The following is a 20,723-nucleotide window of genomic DNA, read 5'->3' as shown; positions in this document are numbered from 1 at the left end:
TCCCACGACACAGGTTCAACTCTCCATACAGCTGCAATGCGTTTTTCAAGAGGCTATGGAGAAAAGGCTCCCATAGCAGCTTGGATTTTTTGTTATTAATTTCAGAGATGTTGATGACCATTTCATCAGCTGTTCGAAATACATTCAGGGAGGTTAATCGTCTTTGGTTGTAGGCGGAGTGATATTCTTTAATCAAATTTATTTCAAGTAACAGGTTAGTGTGCTATCACTTCAAAGGACAGTCACAAATCTATTTTCTTGTAATATACAATCCAAAAGATGTGGAAATAAGAATAGTTTCTGAACTTTTTCAAAGATTGTGTGCATTTTGTGATCACAACTTCTAATAAGGCTAAGAAAAATAATAGTCTTGGTTCTCAGGCACTGCCCACATCATCATAAAGTTCATTGCACGTTTCATTTTTGTTTCCATTTTCAATTTTTTTTAACACTGTGTTTAAGTATTAGGATTTTTATATTTTTTTGAAAATGGAAATAAAAACAAAATGTGCGGCAGACTTTATGATGATGTGGATGGTACCTGAGAACCAAGACTATTATTTATTTTAGCCTAAGCAATGCAAATGCAAATAATCCTCATAGCAATTTGCATGAGATACTTACTGTTAAACTCACATGAGGTAGTTAAATAATACTAATGCATGGATATCAGTAATACGCTATCGATCCATTGACCCATGCACAAAGCGCTAACACCTTTATTAGCCAGTCAGTGGGTCAGTGCACTGTGTATATAGTGCTGTTGTCTTTGGTAAGATCATCCTAACAAATAAAGACATGACAATTCACAGGTGTTTTGTGCTGTATTCAAGGAAATGCTGGTGCCGAGTTCAGTCCCTTCTCGGGAGCGCGTATCACATACTGGCAGGTATCTTGTGCTACATATCGAGCCCTGAACCTGCAGTGTAGGCCAACTGAAACGTAGTTGATGAAAATGGAGAAGCTGGTGACTGTAAATTAGGTTCTGTGTTCATGGAAACCACATTACACAATGTCCAGTTTAAACGGGGCAGTCGGGTAGCCTCGTGGTTAAAGCGTTCTCTCGTCACGCCAGGACCCAGGTTCGATTCCCGACATGGGTAAAATGTGTGAAGCCCATTTCTGGTGTCCCCCGCCGTGATATTGCTGGAACATTGCTAAAAGTGGCGTAAAACCCTACTCACTCGAGTTTAAACAGACCCCAGAACTGTGGAGGGACAACAAAAGAACACATGAAGCAATAATTTCCTTTATTCAAGCGTGCCGCCATCACACAGCGGGTCTGGAGGTAGGATAACATCATATATACAAATAAATATACAATTGTCTGGTCAAACATTAAGAATGAAATAGCAAGAAAGTGTCCAGCTGTCCTCATCTTGCTATAGATGCATCAGGTCAATTCTTCTTGTCAGCTCACCTTCCAATGCACTCTGTTGGAGAGAAAGGTGTGGTCAGCAGAGGGAGACACCATCGGTCATATCCAACTCGTCCGCTGCTCATTTCAGACAAGTGGTTATGTAAAGTAACTAGATTTTTGGATAAAAAAACCAAGTCCATCTAGATTGTTATTCCCTGTGGTGTCATTCACAAGTGGGGAACTCATACTCCCGGTCCCATTCAACAAAGTGATGTTAGTGCTATCATGAATGTCTATGTTAAAGTATGGGAGTTATGATCGTTTTAGCTCTACAATCGCTTTGTGGAACCAGGGCTTTGTATCTTTCTTATGTTATTTTAAAAACAGCCTCTACAGTGGGTCTTTCTTTGCAGACACCCCCCAAAGCTTGAAGACTAAATATGGAGGTAAGAGATTTTTAGCTCATTTCTTAACTTTACATCATTGCAACATGATAGACAAAATTCTTGATTCATAAATAATGTTGTTGAACAATGTTGACGGAGGTAAATTCATCAAAGTAGCATGTGAATGAGTTTAAGACAAAACTGAAAGTTTGTATCAACTTAAGAATATGCATTACATTCTTACACAAAAGTTACATGTTATTCAAAACTTACCACTTGCTGTTTGAGTTCTTCTATCTTCACCTTGGTCTGCGATAAATCCTGAAGAAGAAATAACAGGAAGTATTCAAAAGAAATATTCAGCTCCAAATTCCTTTCAGATTAACAGCAATATTTAAAAGTTTTCGACAAGAAGTACAGAAATTCTGGGATACACATAGTGAAACATTATCTACATTTGTATACTTATCTGAATTATGTTTGTGGCTTGTGTGCATGATGTTTGTGGCTTGTGTGCATGATGTTTGTGGCTTGTGTGCATGATGTTTGTGGCTTGTGTGCATGTTTGTGGCTTGTGTGCATGATGTTTGTGGCTTGTGTGCATGTTTGTGGCTTGTGTGCATGATGTTTGTGGCTTGTGTGCGTGATGTTTGTGGCTTGTGTGCATGTTTGTGGCTTGTGTGCATGATGTTTGTGGATTGTGTGCATGTTTGTGGATTGTGTGCATGATGTTCCTGGCTTGTGTGCATGTTTGTGGATTGTGTGCATGATGTTCGTGGCTTGTGTGCGTGATATTTGTGGTTTGTGTGCATGATCTTTGTGGCTTGTGTGCGTGATGTTTGTGGTTTGTGTGCATGTTTGTGGTTTGTGTGCATGATCTTTGTGGCTTGTGTGCGTGATGTTTGTGGCTTGTGTGCATGATCTTTGTGGCTTGTGTGCATGTTTGTGGCTTGTGTGCGTGATATTTGTGGATTGTGTGCATGATGTTTGTGGCTTGTGTGCATGATGTTTGTGGCTTGTGTGCATGTTTGTGGATTGTGTGCATGATGTTCCTGGCTTGTGTGCGTGATGTTTGTGGCTTGTGTGCATGTTTGTGGTTTGTGTGCATGATCTTTGTGGCTTGTGTGCATGTTTGTGGATTGTGTGCATGATGTTCCTGGCTTGTGTGCATGTTTGTGGCTTGTGTGCATGATGTTTGTGGCTTGTGTGCATGATGTTTGTTGCTTGTGTGCATGTTTGTGGTTTGTGTGCATGATCTTTGTGGCTTGTGTGCGTGATGTTTGTGGCTTGTGTGCATGATGTTTGTGGCTTGTGTGCATGTTTGTGGATTGTGTGCATGATGTTCCTGGCTTGTGTGCATGTTTGTGGATTGTGTGCATGATGTTCCTGGCTTGTGTGCATGATGTTTGTGGCTTGTGTGCATGATGTTTGTGGCTTGTGTGCATGTTTGTGGATTGTGTGCATGATGTTCCTGGCTTGTGTGCGTGATGTTTGTGGCTTGTGTGCATGTTTGTGGTTTGTGTGCATGATGTTCGTGGCTTGTGTGCGTGATATTTGTGGTTTGTGTGCATGATCTTTGTGGCTTGTGTGCGTGATGTTTGTGGTTTGTGTGCATCACGTCTGTGGCATATGTGCAAAATTTCGGTTTATATAACACCATAGACTGTAAGACAGTATATTACAAGTTAATCCGGAAGACATGTTTTATACTTACAGGTGGCAGATCATAGTACATCTGCAATTTTGTTCTCAGAGGGGCTATTTTCTGCTTCAGAGCCTGGAGTTCCTACAACATGAAGAAAATCACCAACATGTAAGGGAGACAGGAGGGAGCCATGGTGATAGTAACCAAACTCAAGTCTTGTTTGCGTTTTATTTGTTTTAAAATATTTGAAAAAGGTTCCATAACCTGATTCAAAAATGTAAAGTTTGAAAGTTAAAAACCTCATGCCAACAGTTTCGATGGAAAGATGTTGTTCGACTGTTCACAAACTCTGTTTAGGTGTGATGAGGGGGGTACAACGAGGGGTCACTGTTTGGTGTGATGTGGGTGGTACAAGGAGGGGTCACCGTTTCGTGTGATGTGGGGGGTACAGTGAGGGGTCACTGTTCGGTGTGATGAGGGGGGTACAAGGAGGGGTCACTTTTTTGTTGTGATGTGGGTGGTACAAGGAGGGGTCACTGTTTGGTGTGATGTGGGTGGTACAAGGAGGGGTCACTGTTTGGTGTGATGTGGGTGGTGGTACAAGGAGGGGTCACAGTTTGGTGTGATGTGGGTGGTACAAGGAGGGGTCACTGTTTGGTGTGATGTGGGTGGTACAAGGAGGGGTCACTGTTTGGTGTGATGTGGGTGGTGGTACAAGGAGGGGTCACTGTTTGGTGTGATGTGGGTGGTGGTACAGTGAGGGGTCACTGTTTGGTGTGATGAGGGGGGTACAGTGAGGGGTCACTTTTTTGTTGTGATGTGGGTGGTACAAGGAGGGGTCACTGTTTGGTGTGATGTGGGTGGTACAATGAGGGGTCACTGTTTGGTGTGATGTGGGTGGTACAAGGAGGGGTCACTGTTTGGTGTGATGTGGGTGGTACAAGGAGGGGTCACTGTTTGGTGTGATGTGGGTGGTACAAGGAGGGGTCACTGTTTGGTGTGATGTGGGTGGTGGTACAACAAGGGGTCACTGTTTGGTGTGATGTGGGTGGTACAAGGAGGGGTCACTGTTTGGTGTGATGTGGGTGGTGGTACAAGGAGGGGTCACTGTTTGGTGTGATGTGGGTGGTGGTAAAAGGAGGGGTCACTGTTTGGTGTAATGTGGGTGGTACAAGGAGGGGTCACTGTTTGGTGTGATGTGGGTGGTACAAGGAGGGGTCACTGTTTGGTGTGATGTGGGTGGTACAAGGAGGGGTCACTGTTTGGTGTGATGTGGGTGGTACAACAAGGGGTCACTGTTTGGTGTGATGTGGGTGGTACAACGAGGGGTCACTGTTTGGTGTGATGTGGGTGGTACAACGAGGGGTCACTGTTTGGTGTGATGTGGGTGGTACAAGGAGGGGTCACCGTTTCGTGTGATGTGGGGGGTACAATGAGGGGTCACTGTTTGGTGTGATGTGGGTGGTACAAGGAGGGGTCACTGTTTGGTGTGATGTGGGTGGTACAAGGAGGGGTCACTTTTTTGTTGTGATGTGGGTGGTACAAGGAGGGGTCACTGTTTGGTGTGATGTGGGTGGTACAAGGAGGGGTCACTGTTTGGTGTGATGTGGGTGGTACAAGGAGGGGTCACTGTTTGGTGTGATGTGGGTGGTACAAGGAGGGGTCACTTTTTTGTTGTGATGTGGGTGGTACAAGGAGGGGTCACTGTTTGGTGTGATGTGGGTGGTACAAGGAGGGGTCACTGTTTGGTGTGATGTGGGTGGTACAAGGAGGGGTCACTTTTTTGTTGTGATGTGGGTGGTACAAGGAGGGGTCACTGTTTGGTGTGATGTGGGTGGTACAAGGAGGGGTCACTGTTTGGTGTGATGTGGGTGGTACAAGGAGGGGTCACAGTTTGGTGTGATGTGGGTGGTACAATGAGGGGTCACTGTTTGGTGTGATGTGGGTGGTACAAGGAGGGGTCACTTTTTTGTTGTGATGTGGGTGGTACAAGGAGGGGTCACTGTTTGGTGTGATGTGGGTGGTACAAGGAGGGGTCACTGTTTGGTGTGATGTGGGTGGTACAAGGAGGGGTCACAGTTTGGTGTGATGTGGGTGGTACAAGGAGGGGTCACTGTTTGGTGTGATGTGGGTGGTACAAGGAGGGGTCACTGTTTGGTGTGATGTGGGTGGTACAATGAGGGGTCACCGTTTGGTGTGATGTCGGTGGTGGTACAAGGAGGGGTCACTGTTTGGTGTGATGTGGGTGGTACAAGGAGGGGTCACTGTTTGGTGTGATGAGGGTGGTACAATGAGGGGTCACTGTTTGGTGTGATGTGGGTGGTACGAGGGGTCACCGTTTGATGTTAAGGTGGTATTAGGGGTCAAAGTTTTATATGATGAGGGTAGTATGAGGGGTCACAGTTTGGTGTGATGTGGGTGGTACAAGGAGGGGTCACTGTTTGGTGTGATGTGGGTGGTACAAGGAGGGGTCACTGTTTGGTGTGATGTGGGTGGTACAAGGAGGGGTCACTGTTTGGTGTGATGTGGGTGGTACAAGGAGGGGTCACTGTTTGGTGTGATGTGGGTGGTACAAGGAGGGGTCATGGTTTGATGTGATGTGGGTGGTGGTACAAGGAGGGGTCACTGTTTGGTGTGATGTGGGTGGTGGTACAAGGAGGGGTCACTGTTTGGTGTGATGTGGGTGGTACAAGGAGGGGTCACTGTTTGGTGTGATGTGGGTGGTACAAGGAGGGGTCACTGTTTGGTGTGATGTGGGTGGTGGTACAAGGAGGGGTCACTGTTTGGTGTGATGTGGGTGGTGGTACAAGGAGGGGTCACTGTTTGGTGTGATGTGGGTGGTACAAGGAGGGGTCACTGTTTGGTGTGATGTGGGTGGTGGTACAAGGAGGGGTCACTGTTTGGTGTGATGAGGGTGGTGGTACAAGGAGGGGTCACTGTTTGGTGTGATGAGGGTGGTACAATGAGGGGTCATGGTTTGATGCGATGTGGGTGGTACGAGGGGTCACCGTTTGATGTTAAGGTGGTATTAGGGGTCAAAGTTTTATATGATGAGGGTAGTATGAGGGGTCACAGTTTGGTGTGATGTGGGTGGTACAAGGAGGGGTCACTGTTTGGTGTGATGTGGGTGGTACAAGGAGGGGTCACAGTTTGGTGTGATGTGGGTGGTACAAGGAGGGGTCACTGTTTGGTGTGATGTGGGTGGTACAAGGAGGGGTCACTGTTTGGTGTGATGTGGGTGGTGGTACAAGGAGGGGTCACTGTTTGGTGTGATGAGGGTGGTGGTACAAGGAGGGGTCACCGTTTGGTGTGATGAGGGTGGTACAATGAGGGGTCATGGTTTGATGCGATGTGGGTGGTACGAGGGGTCACCGTTTGATGTTAAGGTGGTATTAGGGGTCAAAGTTTTATATGATGAGGGTAGTATGAGGGGTCACAGTTTGGTGTGATGTGGGTGGTACAAGGAGGGGTCACTGTTTGGTGTGATGTGGGTGGTACAAGGAGGGGTCACTGTTTGGTGTGATGTGGGTGGTGGTACAAGGAGGGGTCACTGTTTGGTGTGATGTGGGTGGTACAAGGAGGGGTCACTGTTTGGTGTGATGTGGGTGGTGGTACAAGGAGGGGTCACTGTTTGGTGTGATGTGGGTGGTGGTACAAGGAGGGGTCACCGTTTGGTGTGATGTGGGTGGTGGTACAATGAGGGGTCACTGTTTGGTGTGATGTGGGTGGTGGTACAAGGAGGGGTCACTTTTTTGTTGTGATGTGGGTGGTGGTACAAGGAGGGGTCACTGTTTGGTGTGATGTGGGTGGTACAAGGAGGGGTCACTGTTTGGTGTGATGTGGGTGGTGGTACAAGGAGGGGTCACTGTTTGGTGTGATGTCGGTGGTGGTACAAGGAGGGGTCACTGTTTGGTGTGATGTGGGTGGTACAAGGAGGGGTCACTGTTTGGTGTGATGTGGGTGGTGGTACAAGGAGGGGTCACTGTTTGGTGTGATGAGGGTGGTACAATGAGGGGTCATGGTTTGATGCGATGTGGGTGGTACGAGGGGTCACCGTTTGATGTTAAGGTGGTATTAGGGGTCAAAGTTTTATATGATGAGGGTAGTATGAGGGGTCACAGTTTGGTGTGATGTGGGTGGTACAAGGAGGGGTCACTGTTTGGTGTGATGTGGGTGGTACAAGGAGGGGTCACTGTTTGGTGTGATGTGGGTGGTGGTACAAGGAGGGGTCACTGTTTGGTGTGATGTGGGTGGTGGTACAAGGAGGGGTCACTGTTTGGTGTGATGTGGGTGGTACAAGGAGGGGTCACTGTTTGGTGTGATGTGGGTGGTGGTACAAGGAGGGGTCACTGTTTGGTGTGATGTGGGTGGTGGTACAAGGAGGGGTCACTGTTTGGTGTGATGAGGGTGGTGGTACAAGGAGGGGTCATGGTTTGATGCGATGTGGGTGGTACAAGGAGGGGTCACTGTTTGGTGTGATGAGGGGGGTACAGTGAGGGGTCACTGTTTGGTGTGATGTGGGTGGTGGTACAAGGAGGGGTCACTTTTTTGTTGTGATGTGGGTGGTACAAGGAGGGGTCACAGTTTGGTGTGATGTGGGTGGTACAAGGAGGGGTCACTGTTTGGTGTGATGAGGGGGGTACAGTGAGGGGTCACTTTTTTGTTGTGATGTGGGTGGTACAAGGAGGGGTCACTGTTTGGTGTGATGTGGGTGGTACAAGGAGGGGTCACTGTTTGGTGTGATGTGGGTGGTGGTACAAGGAGGGGTCACTGTTTGGTGTGATGTGGGTGGTGGTACAAGGAGGGGTCACTGTTCGGTGTGATGTGGGTGGTACAAGGAGGGGTCACTGTTTGGTGTGATGTGGGTGGTGGTACAAGGAGGGGTCACTGTTTGGTGTGATGTGGGTGGTGGTACAAGGAGGGGTCACTGTTTGGTGTGATGAGGGTGGTGGTACAAGGAGGGGTCACCGTTTGGTGTGATGAGGGTGGTGGTACAAGGAGGGGTCATGGTTTGATGCGATGTGGGTGGTACGAGGGGTCACCGTTTGATGTTAAGGTGGTATTAGGGGTCAAAGTTTTATATGATGAGGGTAGTATGAGGGGTCACAGTTTGGTGTGATGTGGGTGGTACAAGGAGGGGTCACTGTTTGGTGTGATGTGGGTGGTACAAGGAGGGGTCACTGTTTGGTGTGATGTGGGTGGTGGTACAAGGAGGGGTCACTGTTTGGTGTGATGTGGGTGGTACAAGGAGGGGTCACTGTTTGGTGTGATGTGGGTGGTGGTACAAGGAGGGGTCACTGTTTGGTGTGATGTGGGTGGTGGTACAAGGAGGGGTCACTGTTTGGTGTGATGTGGGTGGTACAAGGAGGGGTCACTGTTTGTTGTGATGTGGGTGGTACAAGGAGGGGTCACTTTTTGGTGTGATGTGGGTGGTGGTACAAGGAGGGGTCACTGTTTGGTGTGATGTGGGTGGTGGTACAAGGAGGGGTCACTTTTTGGTGTGATGTGGGTGGTACAAGGAGGGGTCACTGTTTGGTGTGATGTGGGTGGTGGTACAAGGAGGGGTCACTGTTTGGTGTGATGTGGGTGGTGGTACAAGGAGGGGTCACTGTTTGGTGTGATGTGGGTGGTACAAGGAGGGGTCACTGTTTGGTGTGATGAGGGTGGTGGTACAAGGAGGGGTCATGGTTTGATGTGATGTGGGTGGTGGTACAAGGAGGGGTCACTGTTTGGTGTGATGTGGGTGGTACGAGGAGGGGTCACTGTTTGGTGTGATGTGGGTGGTGGTACAAGGAGGGGTCACTGTTTGGTGTGATGAGGGTGGTGGTACAAGGAGGGGTCACTGTTTGGTGTGATGTGGGTGGTGGTACAATGAGGGGTCACTGTTTGGTGTGATGTGGGTGGTGGTACAAGGAGGGGTCACTGTTTGGTGTGATGTGGGTGGTACAAGGAGGGGTCACTGTTTGGTGTGATGTGGGTGGTACAAGGAGGGGTCACTGTTTGGTGTGATGTGGGTGGTGGTACAAGGAGGGGTCACTGTTTGGTGTGATGTGGGTGGTACAAGGAGGGGTCACTGTTTGGTGTGATGTGGGTGGTGGTACAAGGAGGGGTCACTGTTTGGTGTGATGTGGGTGGTACAAGGAGGGGTCACTGTTTGGTGTGATGTGGGTGGTACAAGGAGGGGTCACTGTTTGGTGTGATGTGGGTGGTGGTACAAGGAGGGGTCACTGTTTGGTGTGATGTGGGTGGTGGTACAAGGAGGGGTCACTGTTTGGTGTGATGAGGGTGGTACAAGGAGGGGTCACTGTTTGGTGTGATGTGGGTGGTGGTACAAGGAGGGGTCACTGTTTGGTGTGATGTGGGTGGTGGTACAAGGAGGGGTCACTGTTTGGTGTGATGTGGGTGGTACAATGAGGGGTCACTGTTTGGTGTGATGTGGGTGGTGGTACAAGGAGGGGTCACTGTTTGGTGTGATGTGGGTGGTACAAGGAGGGGTCACTGTTTGGTGTGATGTGGGTGGTGGTACAAGGAGGGGTCACTGTTTGGTGTGATGTGGGTGGTACAAGGAGGGGTCACTGTTTGGTGTGATGTGGGTGGTGGTACAAGGAGGGGTCACTGTTTGGTGTGATGAGGGTGGTACAATGAGGGGTCACTGTTTGGTGTGATGAGGGTGGTACAATGAGGGGTCATGGTTTGATGCGATGTGGGTGGTACGAGGGGTCACCGTTTGATGTTAAGGTGGTATTAGGGGTCAAAGTTTTATATGATGAGGGTAGTATGAGGGGTCACAGTTTGGTGTGATGTGGGTGGTACAAGGAGGGGTCACTGTTTGGTGTGATGTGGGTGGTACAAGGAGGGGTCACTGTTTGGTGTGATGTGGGTGGTGGTACAAGGAGGGGTCACTGTTTGGTGTGATGTGGGTGGTACAAGGAGGGGTCACTGTTTGGTGTGATGTGGGTGGTGGTACAAGGAGGGGTCACTGTTTGGTGTGATGTGGGTGGTGGTACAAGGAGGGGTCACCGTTTGGTGTGATGTGGGTGGTGGTACAATGAGGGGTCACTGTTTGGTGTGATGTGGGTGGTGGTACAAGGAGGGGTCACTGTTTGGTGTGATGTGGGTGGTGGTACAAGGAGGGGTCACTGTTTGGTGTGATGTGGGTGGTACAAGGAGGGGTCACTGTTTGGTGTGATGTGGGTGGTGGTACAAGGAGGGGTCACTGTTTGGTGTGATGTGGGTGGTGGTACAAGGAGGGGTCACTGTTTGGTGTGATGTGGGTGGTGGTACAAGGAGGGGTCACCGTTTGGTGTGATGTGGGTGGTGGTACAATGAGGGGTCACTGTTTGGTGTGATGTGGGTGGTGGTACAAGGAGGGGTCACTGTTTGGTGTGATGTGGGTGGTGGTACAAGGAGGGGTCACTGTTTGGTGTGATGTGGGTGGTACAAGGAGGGGTCACTGTTTGGTGTGATGTGGGTGGTGGTACAAGGAGGGGTCACTGTTTGGTGTGATGTGGGTGGTGGTACAAGGAGGGGTCACTGTTTGGTGTGATGTGGGTGGTACAAGGAGGGGTCACTGTTTGGTGTGATGTGGGTGGTACAAGGAGGGGTCACTGTTTGGTGTGATGTGGGTGGTACAAGGAGGGGTCACTGTTTGGTGTGATGTGGGTGGTGGTACAAGGAGGGGTCACTGTTTGGTGTGATGTGGGTGGTGGTACAAGGAGGGGTCACTGTTTGGTGTGATGTGGGTGGTACAAGGAGGGGTCACTGTTTGGTGTGATGTGGGTGGTACAAGGAGGGGTCACTGTTTGGTGTGATGTGGGTGGTGGTACAAGGAGGGGTCACCGTTTGGTGTGATGTGGGTGGTACAAGGAGGGGTCACTGTTTGGTGTGATGTGGGTGGTGGTACAAGGAGGGGTCACTGTTTGGTGTGATGTGGGTGGTGGTACAAGGAGGGGTCACAGTTTGGTGTGATGTGGGTGGTGGTACAAGGAGGGGTCACTGTTTGGTGTGATGTGGGTGGTGGTACAAGGAGGGGTCACTGTTTGGTGTGATGTGGGTGGTGGTACAAGGAGGGGTCACCGTTTGGTGTGATGTGGGTGGTACAAGGAGGGGTCACTGTTTGGTGTGATGTGGGTGGTACAGTGAGGGGTCACTGTTTGGTGTGATGTGGGTGGTACAAGGAGGGGTCACTGTTTGGTGTGATGTGGGTGGTACAGTGAGGGGTCACTGTTTGGTGTGATGAGGGGGGTACAGTGAGGGGTCACCGTTTGGTGTGATGTGGGTGGTACAAGGAGGGGTCACTGTTTGGTGTGATGTGGGTGGTGGTACAAGGAGGGGTCACCGTTTGGTGTGATGTGGGTGGTGGTACAAGGAGGGGTCACTGTTTGGTGTGATGTGGGTGGTACAAGGAGGGGTCACTGTTTGGTGTGATGTGGGTGGTGGTACAAGGAGGGGTCACTGTTTGGTGTGATGTGGGTGGTGGTACAAGGAGGGGTCACTGTTTGGTGTGATGTGGGTGGTGGTACAAGGAGGGGTCACCGTTTGGTGTGATGTGGGTGGTACAAGGAGGGGTCACTGTTTGGTGTGATGTGGGTGGTGGTACAAGGAGGGGTCACCGTTTGGTGTGATGTGGGTGGTACAAGGAGGGGTCACCGTTTGGTGTGATGTGGGTGGTGGTACAAGGAGGGGTCACCGTTTGGTGTGATGTGGGTGGTACAGTGAGGGGTCACTGTTTGGTGTGATGTGGGTGGTGGTACAAGGAGGGGTCACCGTTTGGTGTGATGTGGGTGGTACAAGGAGGGGTCACTGTTTGGTGTGATGTGGGTGGTGGTACAAGGAGGGGTCACTGTTTGGTGTGATGTGGGTGGTGGTACAAGGAGGGGTCACCGTTTGGTGTGATGTGGGTGGTACAAGGAGGGGTCACTGTTTGGTGTGATGTGGGTGGTGGTACAAGGAGGGGTCACTGTTTGGTGTGATGTGGGTGGTACAAGGAGGGGTCACTGTTTGGTGTGATGTGGGTGGTGGTACAAGGAGGGGTCACTGTTTGGTGTGATGTGGGTGGTACAAGGAGGGGTCACCGTTTGGTGTGATGTGGGTGGTACAAGGAGGGGTCACAGTTTGGTGTGATGTGGGTGGTGGTACAGTGAGGGGTCACTGTTTGGTGTGATGTGGGTGGTACAAGGAGGGGTCACCGTTTGGTGTGATGTGGGTGGTGGTACAAGGAGGGGTCACCGTTTGGTGTGATGTGGGTGGTACAAGGAGGGGTCACAGTTTGGTGTGATGTGGGTGGTGGTACAGTGAGGGGTCACTGTTTGGTGTGATGTGGGTGGTACAAGGAGGGGTCACCGTTTGGTGTGATGTGGGTGGTGGTACAAGGAGGGGTCACCGTTTGGTGTGATGAGGGTGGTACAATGAGGGGTCATGGTTTGATGCGATGTGGGTGGTACGAGGGGTCACCGTTTGATGTTAAGGTGGTATGAGGGTCAAAGTTTTATATGATGAGGGTAGTATGAGGGGTCACAGTTTGGTGTGATGTGGGTGGTACGAGGGGTCACTGTTTGGTGTGATGTGGTTGGTATGAGGGGTCACTGTTTGATGTTAAGGTGGTATGAGGGTCAAAGTTTTATATGATGAGGGTAGTATGAGGGGTCACAGTTTGGTGTGATGTGGGTGGTATGAGGGGTCACTGTTTGGTGCGATGTGGTTGGTATGAGGGGTCACAGTTTGATGTTAAGGTGGTATGAGGGTCAAAGTTTTATATGATGAGGGTAGTATGAGGGGTCACAGTTTTGTGTGATGTGGGTGGTACGAGGGGTCACAGTTTTGTGTGATGTGGGTGGTACGAGGGGTCACAGTTTTGTGTGATGTGGGTGGTACGAGGGGTCACTCTTTGGTGTGATGTGGGTGGTATGAGGGGTCACCGTTTGATGTTGAGGTGGTATGAGGGGTCACTGTTTGATGTTAAGGTGGTATGAGGGGTCACCATTTGATGTTAAGGTGGTATGAGGGGTCACCATTTGATGTTAAGGTGGTATGAGGGGTCACGGTTTGATGTTAAGGTGGTATGAGGGTCACAGTTTGACGTGATGAAGGTGGTATGAGGGTCACAGTTTGATGTGATGAAGGTGGTATGAGGGTTACAGACTGACGTGATGAAGGTGGTATGAGGGTCACAGTTTGATGTGATGAAGGTGGTATGAGGGTTACAGACTGACGTGATGAAGGTGGTATGAGGGTCACAGTTTGATGTGATGAAGGTGGTATGAGGGTTACAGACTGACGTGATGAAGATGGTATGAGGGTCACAGTTTGATGTGATGAAGGGACATTACCTCAGATTTCCTCACCAGTGTCTGGTGGTACAGTGAGGGGTCAGCTCCCACCCTGGTTAGTTCCACCTGCAGGACAGGTCAAGAAGGATTACACAATGACAAGCTTCATCTCATTATTAATCCTAAAATTAAGGATAAACGAAATATAACAAACACAAATCCAGTTTGACAGATCAAATGTGAACTCCTGATCGGTTTCGCTGAATGCACGACTCACTGACTAACTAACCTAGGGAGGGGTCAGTATACCGTAGAGACAACACTGTAAGCCCCTAAGTTGTAGTTACATGATGACACAAGCTGTGCACACGAACTGTCAGCGAGTCGTGCGATGGCTCGCTGATATTTTGTATACACTATCAAGTGTCAATCATGTAACTGGTTTATCCAATGGCTGATGAACATGCCCCTTAGTGCAAAGGGCACATCTTCAGGAAATCTTTCTGGCGTGGAACCTAATTCATCATTTCAAAATGTCTGACATGGAAGGGCCAAAACCTTTTAATCAGACCACAAATGTTGGTACCTCTTTACGTCAACATTGTTCTACATTGTATTTCTACAACAGATGCATTTAAAATGTTGCTATTGCTCCGGACTTCTTTTGATGTTGTTACATTGTATTGTGTGAGGGTGACCCAGTTATCTGCCAACTCCGCCTTCATGTGATTAACAAATCAGCTTTGCCCCAAAAGTATGGTGATATTTCAGATACAACATGTGTGATATCTGAGGTATGAGGGCCTGTTTTCAAGTATGGCATTTATCGCCATGAAAACATCAAAGGTAATTCTGCCGGCTATTGGATGACTATAGACTGAACACACCATGGTCGTATAGTTTGTACTGGTTTGTTAACAAAATATTCGGTTGGAAAATACCTCTTAGTTCACACCATCAGGGAAGTACGATTGTGAAATGACACTTAAAGATAATTGCTTGTCTGGTCCAGACTCGATCAGATCGCCATCACATAGCTGGAACAATGCTGAGAGTGACGTTAAACAACAAACAAAAAAAACAACAACAAAAATAACAAACATGACCTCCTTCAGAACAGACCATGGGGGCATGATGACCCCAATATTCGGGAGGCTGCGAACTCCTGTTGAAGAAAGTACTCAATAGTGAAGCAAGAAGTTAACCCAGAGGGAACTACCTGAAGTTTCTGCATGGAACCCTTGTACTGCTTGGCCTTGTCGACGAAGAAGCTCACTTTCTTCCGTCTCTTCTCAGTCTCTGGACGCTGTGTGACACTTTTCTCCTCCAAGTGATGCAGAGTTCTAGAAAAATTCCACAGCCTTTGTCATAGATGTACCCAGTTCGTTGATGTGTGCAGGGTGTTTGTAAGAAGAGTAATGTATCTGGTTTCATTTACACACGACAAGAAACTATAATGGATTTTATCAACATGTAACAATGTTAACAAATACTGGGGTCCTGGGGTCCTTGAGGTATCCTTTTATGGCATTTGAATCTCGGGACTCCCTAAATCTTCAGCTTTTAACACTTGGGTTATGACAAGGGACCCTCCACTTTCCTGCTTAATTCTGAACACTGTGCTACAGTACTGAAACAACAGTGCTGGAACTAGTCCGAACTAATGCCTATTTTGTAGTGTTACCCCACTGAGATACCATGCGGCAGTTTAACATCAATACCCCACTAAGACACAGTGTACTGATGCCGAACCAACCAGTCTTTCATTTAGCCCCATAATCCCGAGCGCCAGACAGGGTAACAACAAGTACCATCTTTTAACGTCTTTCGGTATAATGTGGCCAGGCTCTCCTGGTAGACGCTCTACCACTAGACCCTGGAGGCGGTCTTGAAAACCCGACACATCAAGGATTTCAATAGTTTTGATTCTAACACACATTCAGTGGATACGCCAAACAAAGGGGCACAACTCTGCACAGTAGGGCATAAATAACCAACACTGGTATCATATTTGCACTATGGATTATCTGAGTGAGTGAGTGAGTTTGGTTTTACGCCGCTTTTTGCAATATTCCAGCAATATCACGGCGGGGGACACCAGAAATGGGCTTCCCACATTGTACCCATGTCGGGAATGGAACCCGGGTCTTCGGCGTGACGAGTGAACGCTTTAACCACTAGGCTACCCGACCGCCCCATGGATTATCTGAACACTTATTGGAGCCATGATACACATACTTGAGTAATGAATTGTATTTGTGCAGGGCAGCCTTTGACTTTTGTGTGAACTCTGCCAGACATGTCTCCTCCTGTTTCCTCGTCTCGGCTGTCTTCATCAGGTCACTGGACAGGTTCTGGAGTGCCAGTAGGTAGCTACAACAATCCAAGATACACACGAGTTGCCACATGTCAGTGCTATCACAACAGCTCAGTCTGGGCCTGGATACCCTGTGGTTGACAGCATTAGAGTGAGCACATTGTCTGAGTACAAAGAATGAGTTCACTGACGTTGGGTTTAACACCGCTTTTAACAGTATTCCAGTCGTATCACTACGTGTCAGTTTGATGTGAGAGGAAAGCACAAAGTGATGCAGGTCTCAGACGTTTACCACTTTGGTGAAACCCAATATCTCGATACAGAGAAAAACATATCTTGTATCGTATCATCACATAAAAACTCACGATGCACCTATGTATCGTTTCACCAAAGAAAATACAGTAAACTATGGTTATAACGAACTCAAAGGGACCACTAATTTTAGTTCGTTATAACCGTAGTTCGTTATAAGCAGATATACAGCATATATGCAACAAATGGCCGGGACTAAAAAATAAGTTCGTTATATCGGTCAGTTCGTTATAAGCGTGTTCGTTATAATCGTAGTTTACGGTAGGCTGTTTTGTGCAGCGTTATATGATTGGTGGATTTTCTAGTACATTGATTGTCAACCAAAATGTCTTCACATTTTTGTCACATTTTTAGTGATATAGAAGAATGTCCTGGCAAAATAGCAGCATCACTGTATGTGACAATAAATTGTACAATATCTGTGAGGCACTCTGCAGCATCTTCCATAGGATTGGTTAGCAGTTAAGGGAGATCATTCTCAGGCTCAGCTGACAGTTCTAACACTTTTGGTTCAAATCATTCAAATCTCACTTTGTTAACTCACATTTTAGGATGGGTATAAAATAGTAGGTAATTACTAGTAATATTCCCCTACTTCAACAGATAAGCCATGATCACACAGGGCATTATTTGACACAACCAGACTAGGCAGACCTAGACTGGAAGTGGGCGCCAGACCATGAATCCTTCTATAAGACAAATGAACAAGTGGAGGTTCATATAGAACTGGTACCCATGAGGCTGTGATATATGAATATTTGTATTTTTTTAAACCAAAATATATACTATATTCCAGAATATAAAAAAAACAATTCTAGCCAGCTATGAAATCTGTATCAGGAAACAAAATATTCAAGGAGAGTGAGTGAGTGAGTGAGTATGGTTTTACGCCGCTTTTAGCAATATTCCAGCAATATCACGGCTGGGGACACCAGAAATGGGCTTCACACATTGTACCCATGTCGGGAATGGAACCTGGGTCTTCGGCGTGATGAGCGAACGCTTTAACCACTAGGCTACCCGACCGCCCCTTCAAGGAGAGATATGTATTGTGTAATAAAAGATTTCTGTACTTATGTTTGTCTTCCCCAGCTCACCTTGTGTCGGAGGCATCTCGGACGTCCAAGAGGAGCGCAAGGTTGGCGAGGGTGCGGAGGCTGGTCACCCCGGACTGGGAGAGACATCCCTGACTGAGGTTCACATCCTTCACTACCCGAGACAGCCTCTGAGCTGAAACAATGATTCATTACTGCTAAGTGAAAATTTGAATCAAAATTCTGTTTTGTATCTTGACGCAGCTAGCAGGTGACAAATATAAGTACGTATTATGTTGGTCATGTTATGCCACGTTCACTGAGTGCCGATTATGGTTCCCATTTGAGATCAGACACGAAAAGTGAAAAAGTCGGATTACTATCCTCAATTATCTGGAATGTCCTATCATTGTCTGAACGCAGTCGTATACGTTCGTAACAGAGTTCGACGGATTGGGAAAGGTCCAGAGAGGTCGGCCAAGCACTCTCGACAGTAGGTGCTTCCCGTAACAATCGGGAAACTCAGCCGATTTTGTCTAGTCAGATTACAATCGTGACAGATTCTGCTGTATCGGATCAAAATCATTACAATGTCCTGTGTTGTCTGGACAGTGTCCTATGGATCAGGATGCTGTCGTGATGAACGGGCATGAATGCATAGGAGAAATAGCAATAGGCTTCCTTTTCCTTGGTTGTCTTGCAGCTTTCACAGGCTTCTTCTTAGCAGGCACAGTGAAGTAACTTAATCCTTATAAAGATGCAAGGATGCAACTTAAATGGAGACCAATCTGCCAATAACTGACGGCGATGTTCCTTGTAGAATTGCTGAGACTGGAGTGAGAATACGCCGTTTTGCACGATTCTTTTAGGACCAGACTATCACGCAACTAACGAATGTCTTCCGTCAGCATCGGTTCACTGTCCAGTCACTGTCTGATCTCTGTCGGATCACATTAGGGATAATCGGGATGCTGTCGGAACAGATTCGGTCGTTTTTTACCATGTGGAAGATACACATCGGATCAGATTCAGATTGAGAATGGGAGAATCGGGATGAATTTGGCTGGAAACGGCTGAATCAGGATTCTTTCTGAACAATATCATATTGTTGTCGTGATTAAATAAATGTTTTTACAAATTTGTGAATTTCCTGCCACGAATCACAGGATCTTGATCAGACTTTTGACAAATTTTAATCGGGAATGGTCAGTAAAAATCCTGAATGTGTGACCGGGCACTTACTTAGTATGAATGAATATAAACTATTATTACTCGCCCATAAAGAGATCCTCTGTTTAATAAACATACAGCTGTATTACCAAAACACATGCTGATGTACTGCGTTAACAAGTTCACAAACAAACACTGAAAACTCTCATCATCCCTGGGCTTATTCAATGACAATGCATGTAGAGATAATCATGATAATAGATCACTGAGAGGAATAAATAAAATACTAAACAAGCTCCTGTGTAATACCAATTTTATGAAACGGTGAATAGTTCTGGTATCTGCTGAGTCACTATTCACTCATTTTATAAAAATTGGTATTACATGGGAGCTCGTTTAGTAATTTATATATACTGCTTTTTGACAGCGTGTGCAAGAGGTCCTAAGTCATTGATTAAACGACTCGGGTTTACAGAAAATGTATTGGTTGAGTTTCTATCAAGGATGGAAATGGGCAGGTTTTTGTGCAGGGTTAACATGAGAGGTAGGAGGTTTTATCCAAGGGGACAACAGACCTTCCACTCCGTACTCCGCCGCTTTCTGGCGCAGGTCATCTATGACCAGCTGGCAATTCTTGTCCTGCAGCTGGTTTTCTTGCATCAGTTTGTACAAGATGCTGATTGTCTTCTGGTTGAGTTCGAATTGTGGCACCGACTCCCCACCATACATCTGCTCCAGCCATACCAGAATCTGAAATGATCAAACTCTGTTAAGTTGCATGATTTGACGTGAAAGACAGTAGTTCCTGACTGGTGTGTATTTAGCAGGGTTTAGAGTTGTGAGTTTGTTATCCTGTTTACATTTTATCTCGCCCGGGGTTCAACACCATGTTACTTCGATCCTTGTCAAATGTAATCACCTGTTGATGCTTTTCGTTAATGGCACCAAAGTCTTCGTCGATAATATCCATCACATACAATATTACAGGTGCATTATTCGTTTAGATTTCCATCAAAATAGACGACATGTTTTGAATATGGCGGGAGTGTGTATGTGTGGACAAAGGGAGGTAACTCTGGGCTCGACAAATTATGTTCAAAAGGGTTATAAAATGGCACCTTCATTAAAACATATTGATACCTTGTGTATATATTTTGTGACATCTTGAAATGTATTTATAATAGATATCTGCTAGTCGAATTTGTTATATCAATAAATTAATTATTGAATTATTCTATATGTTTTCGTTGTTATGGACTTATAACTAGCATTTAATTGTGAGTATGGTTTACACTGCTTTAGCAATTTTCCAGCGATATCAGGGCGGGTGACACCAGAAATGGGCCCCACGCATTGTACCTAACTGCGATGTAATATGAGTAATATCTTATAGATTGATCTATATGTCATATATATTCCTTGCGTAAGAGGTGAGGTGAGGTGAAATTGGGTTTAACGTCGCGTCCAAGATTATTGCACTTATATAGCGACGTGCATGCACGTGTGTCTCTGTGGCTGCTTGTACTAGTCCGGACTGATGCCGATTTATAGTGCTAGCTCACTGAGATACCATGCCGCAGTTTAACATGAATACCCCACTCAGACACAGTATACTGACTCCGAGCCGACCAGTCCTTGTTTAAGCCCCTTAATGCCGAGCACCAGACAGGGTACCTTGCGTAAGAAGATACATATGAAGTGTCTTTTGAATGATCTGGCTAATTTATAAATTCTCGCTGGGTCCCACAGTTAGTGTTCTATAATAATTATTTTCTCAGTTCATTATATCATTCACTCGCGTGAGTGAGTGAATATGCTTGGTTTAACGCCGATTTAAGCATTATTTGAGTTATATCACGGCATGTCGGGGTGATGTTGGAGGAAAGCTTTGGATGACGCTGGTCTCAGACGTTTATTACTTTCGTCTCGAAACCCAAGAGCACGGATATCGTGCTTAATTACAAACCTAAAGTCATAATCAGTGTGAACCGGGATTAGAACCCACGATCACAGGCACGCCTTGGGGACTCAACTCTGCACAACGAATTGCGGCGCATTACACGGCCGGCAGAAAAGCTACCTCTAGATATAAATGCGTTTTGTCGGTAAGTAGAACCCGGTCAAGACCTTTTAAAATGTTGATAGCCACAATCAAGTGGGCTAGCGTTACATTTTTACCCTGGGAAACGATAGCGAAGGTTGCAACATCAGGTGTGTTTTGTGTTGTAATA

At 47.1% G+C, this 20,723-nt stretch overlaps 1 protein-coding gene across 1 annotated transcript; it reads right to left on the bottom strand.

Annotated features, from left to right (window-relative positions):
* Positions 1–1,233: 1,233 nt before the first annotated feature.
* LOC124150249 (HAUS augmin-like complex subunit 1) lies at positions 1,234–19,555 on the bottom strand. Its single transcript, XM_048402841.1, has 9 exons — positions 19,412–19,555; positions 19,068–19,242; positions 17,386–17,518; positions 15,898–16,032; positions 14,879–15,002; positions 13,720–13,785; positions 3,461–3,532; positions 2,020–2,067; positions 1,234–1,433 (listed from the first exon to the last, which is right to left on the bottom strand). The coding sequence occupies exons 1-9, from the start codon at positions 19,460–19,462 to the stop codon at positions 1,383–1,385; spliced, it is 855 nt and encodes a 284-aa protein (XP_048258798.1). The 5' UTR covers positions 19,463–19,555; the 3' UTR covers positions 1,234–1,382.
* Positions 19,556–20,723: the final 1,168 nt, after the last annotated feature.

Source organism: Haliotis rufescens, unplaced genomic scaffold (genome assembly GCF_023055435.1).
Source record: "Haliotis rufescens isolate VD_foot unplaced genomic scaffold, xgHalRufe1.0.p SCAF_1, whole genome shotgun sequence".
NCBI lineage: Eukaryota > Metazoa > Mollusca > Gastropoda > Lepetellida > Haliotidae > Haliotis > Haliotis rufescens.
This window is presented reverse-complemented; position numbering and strand designations above follow the sequence as displayed.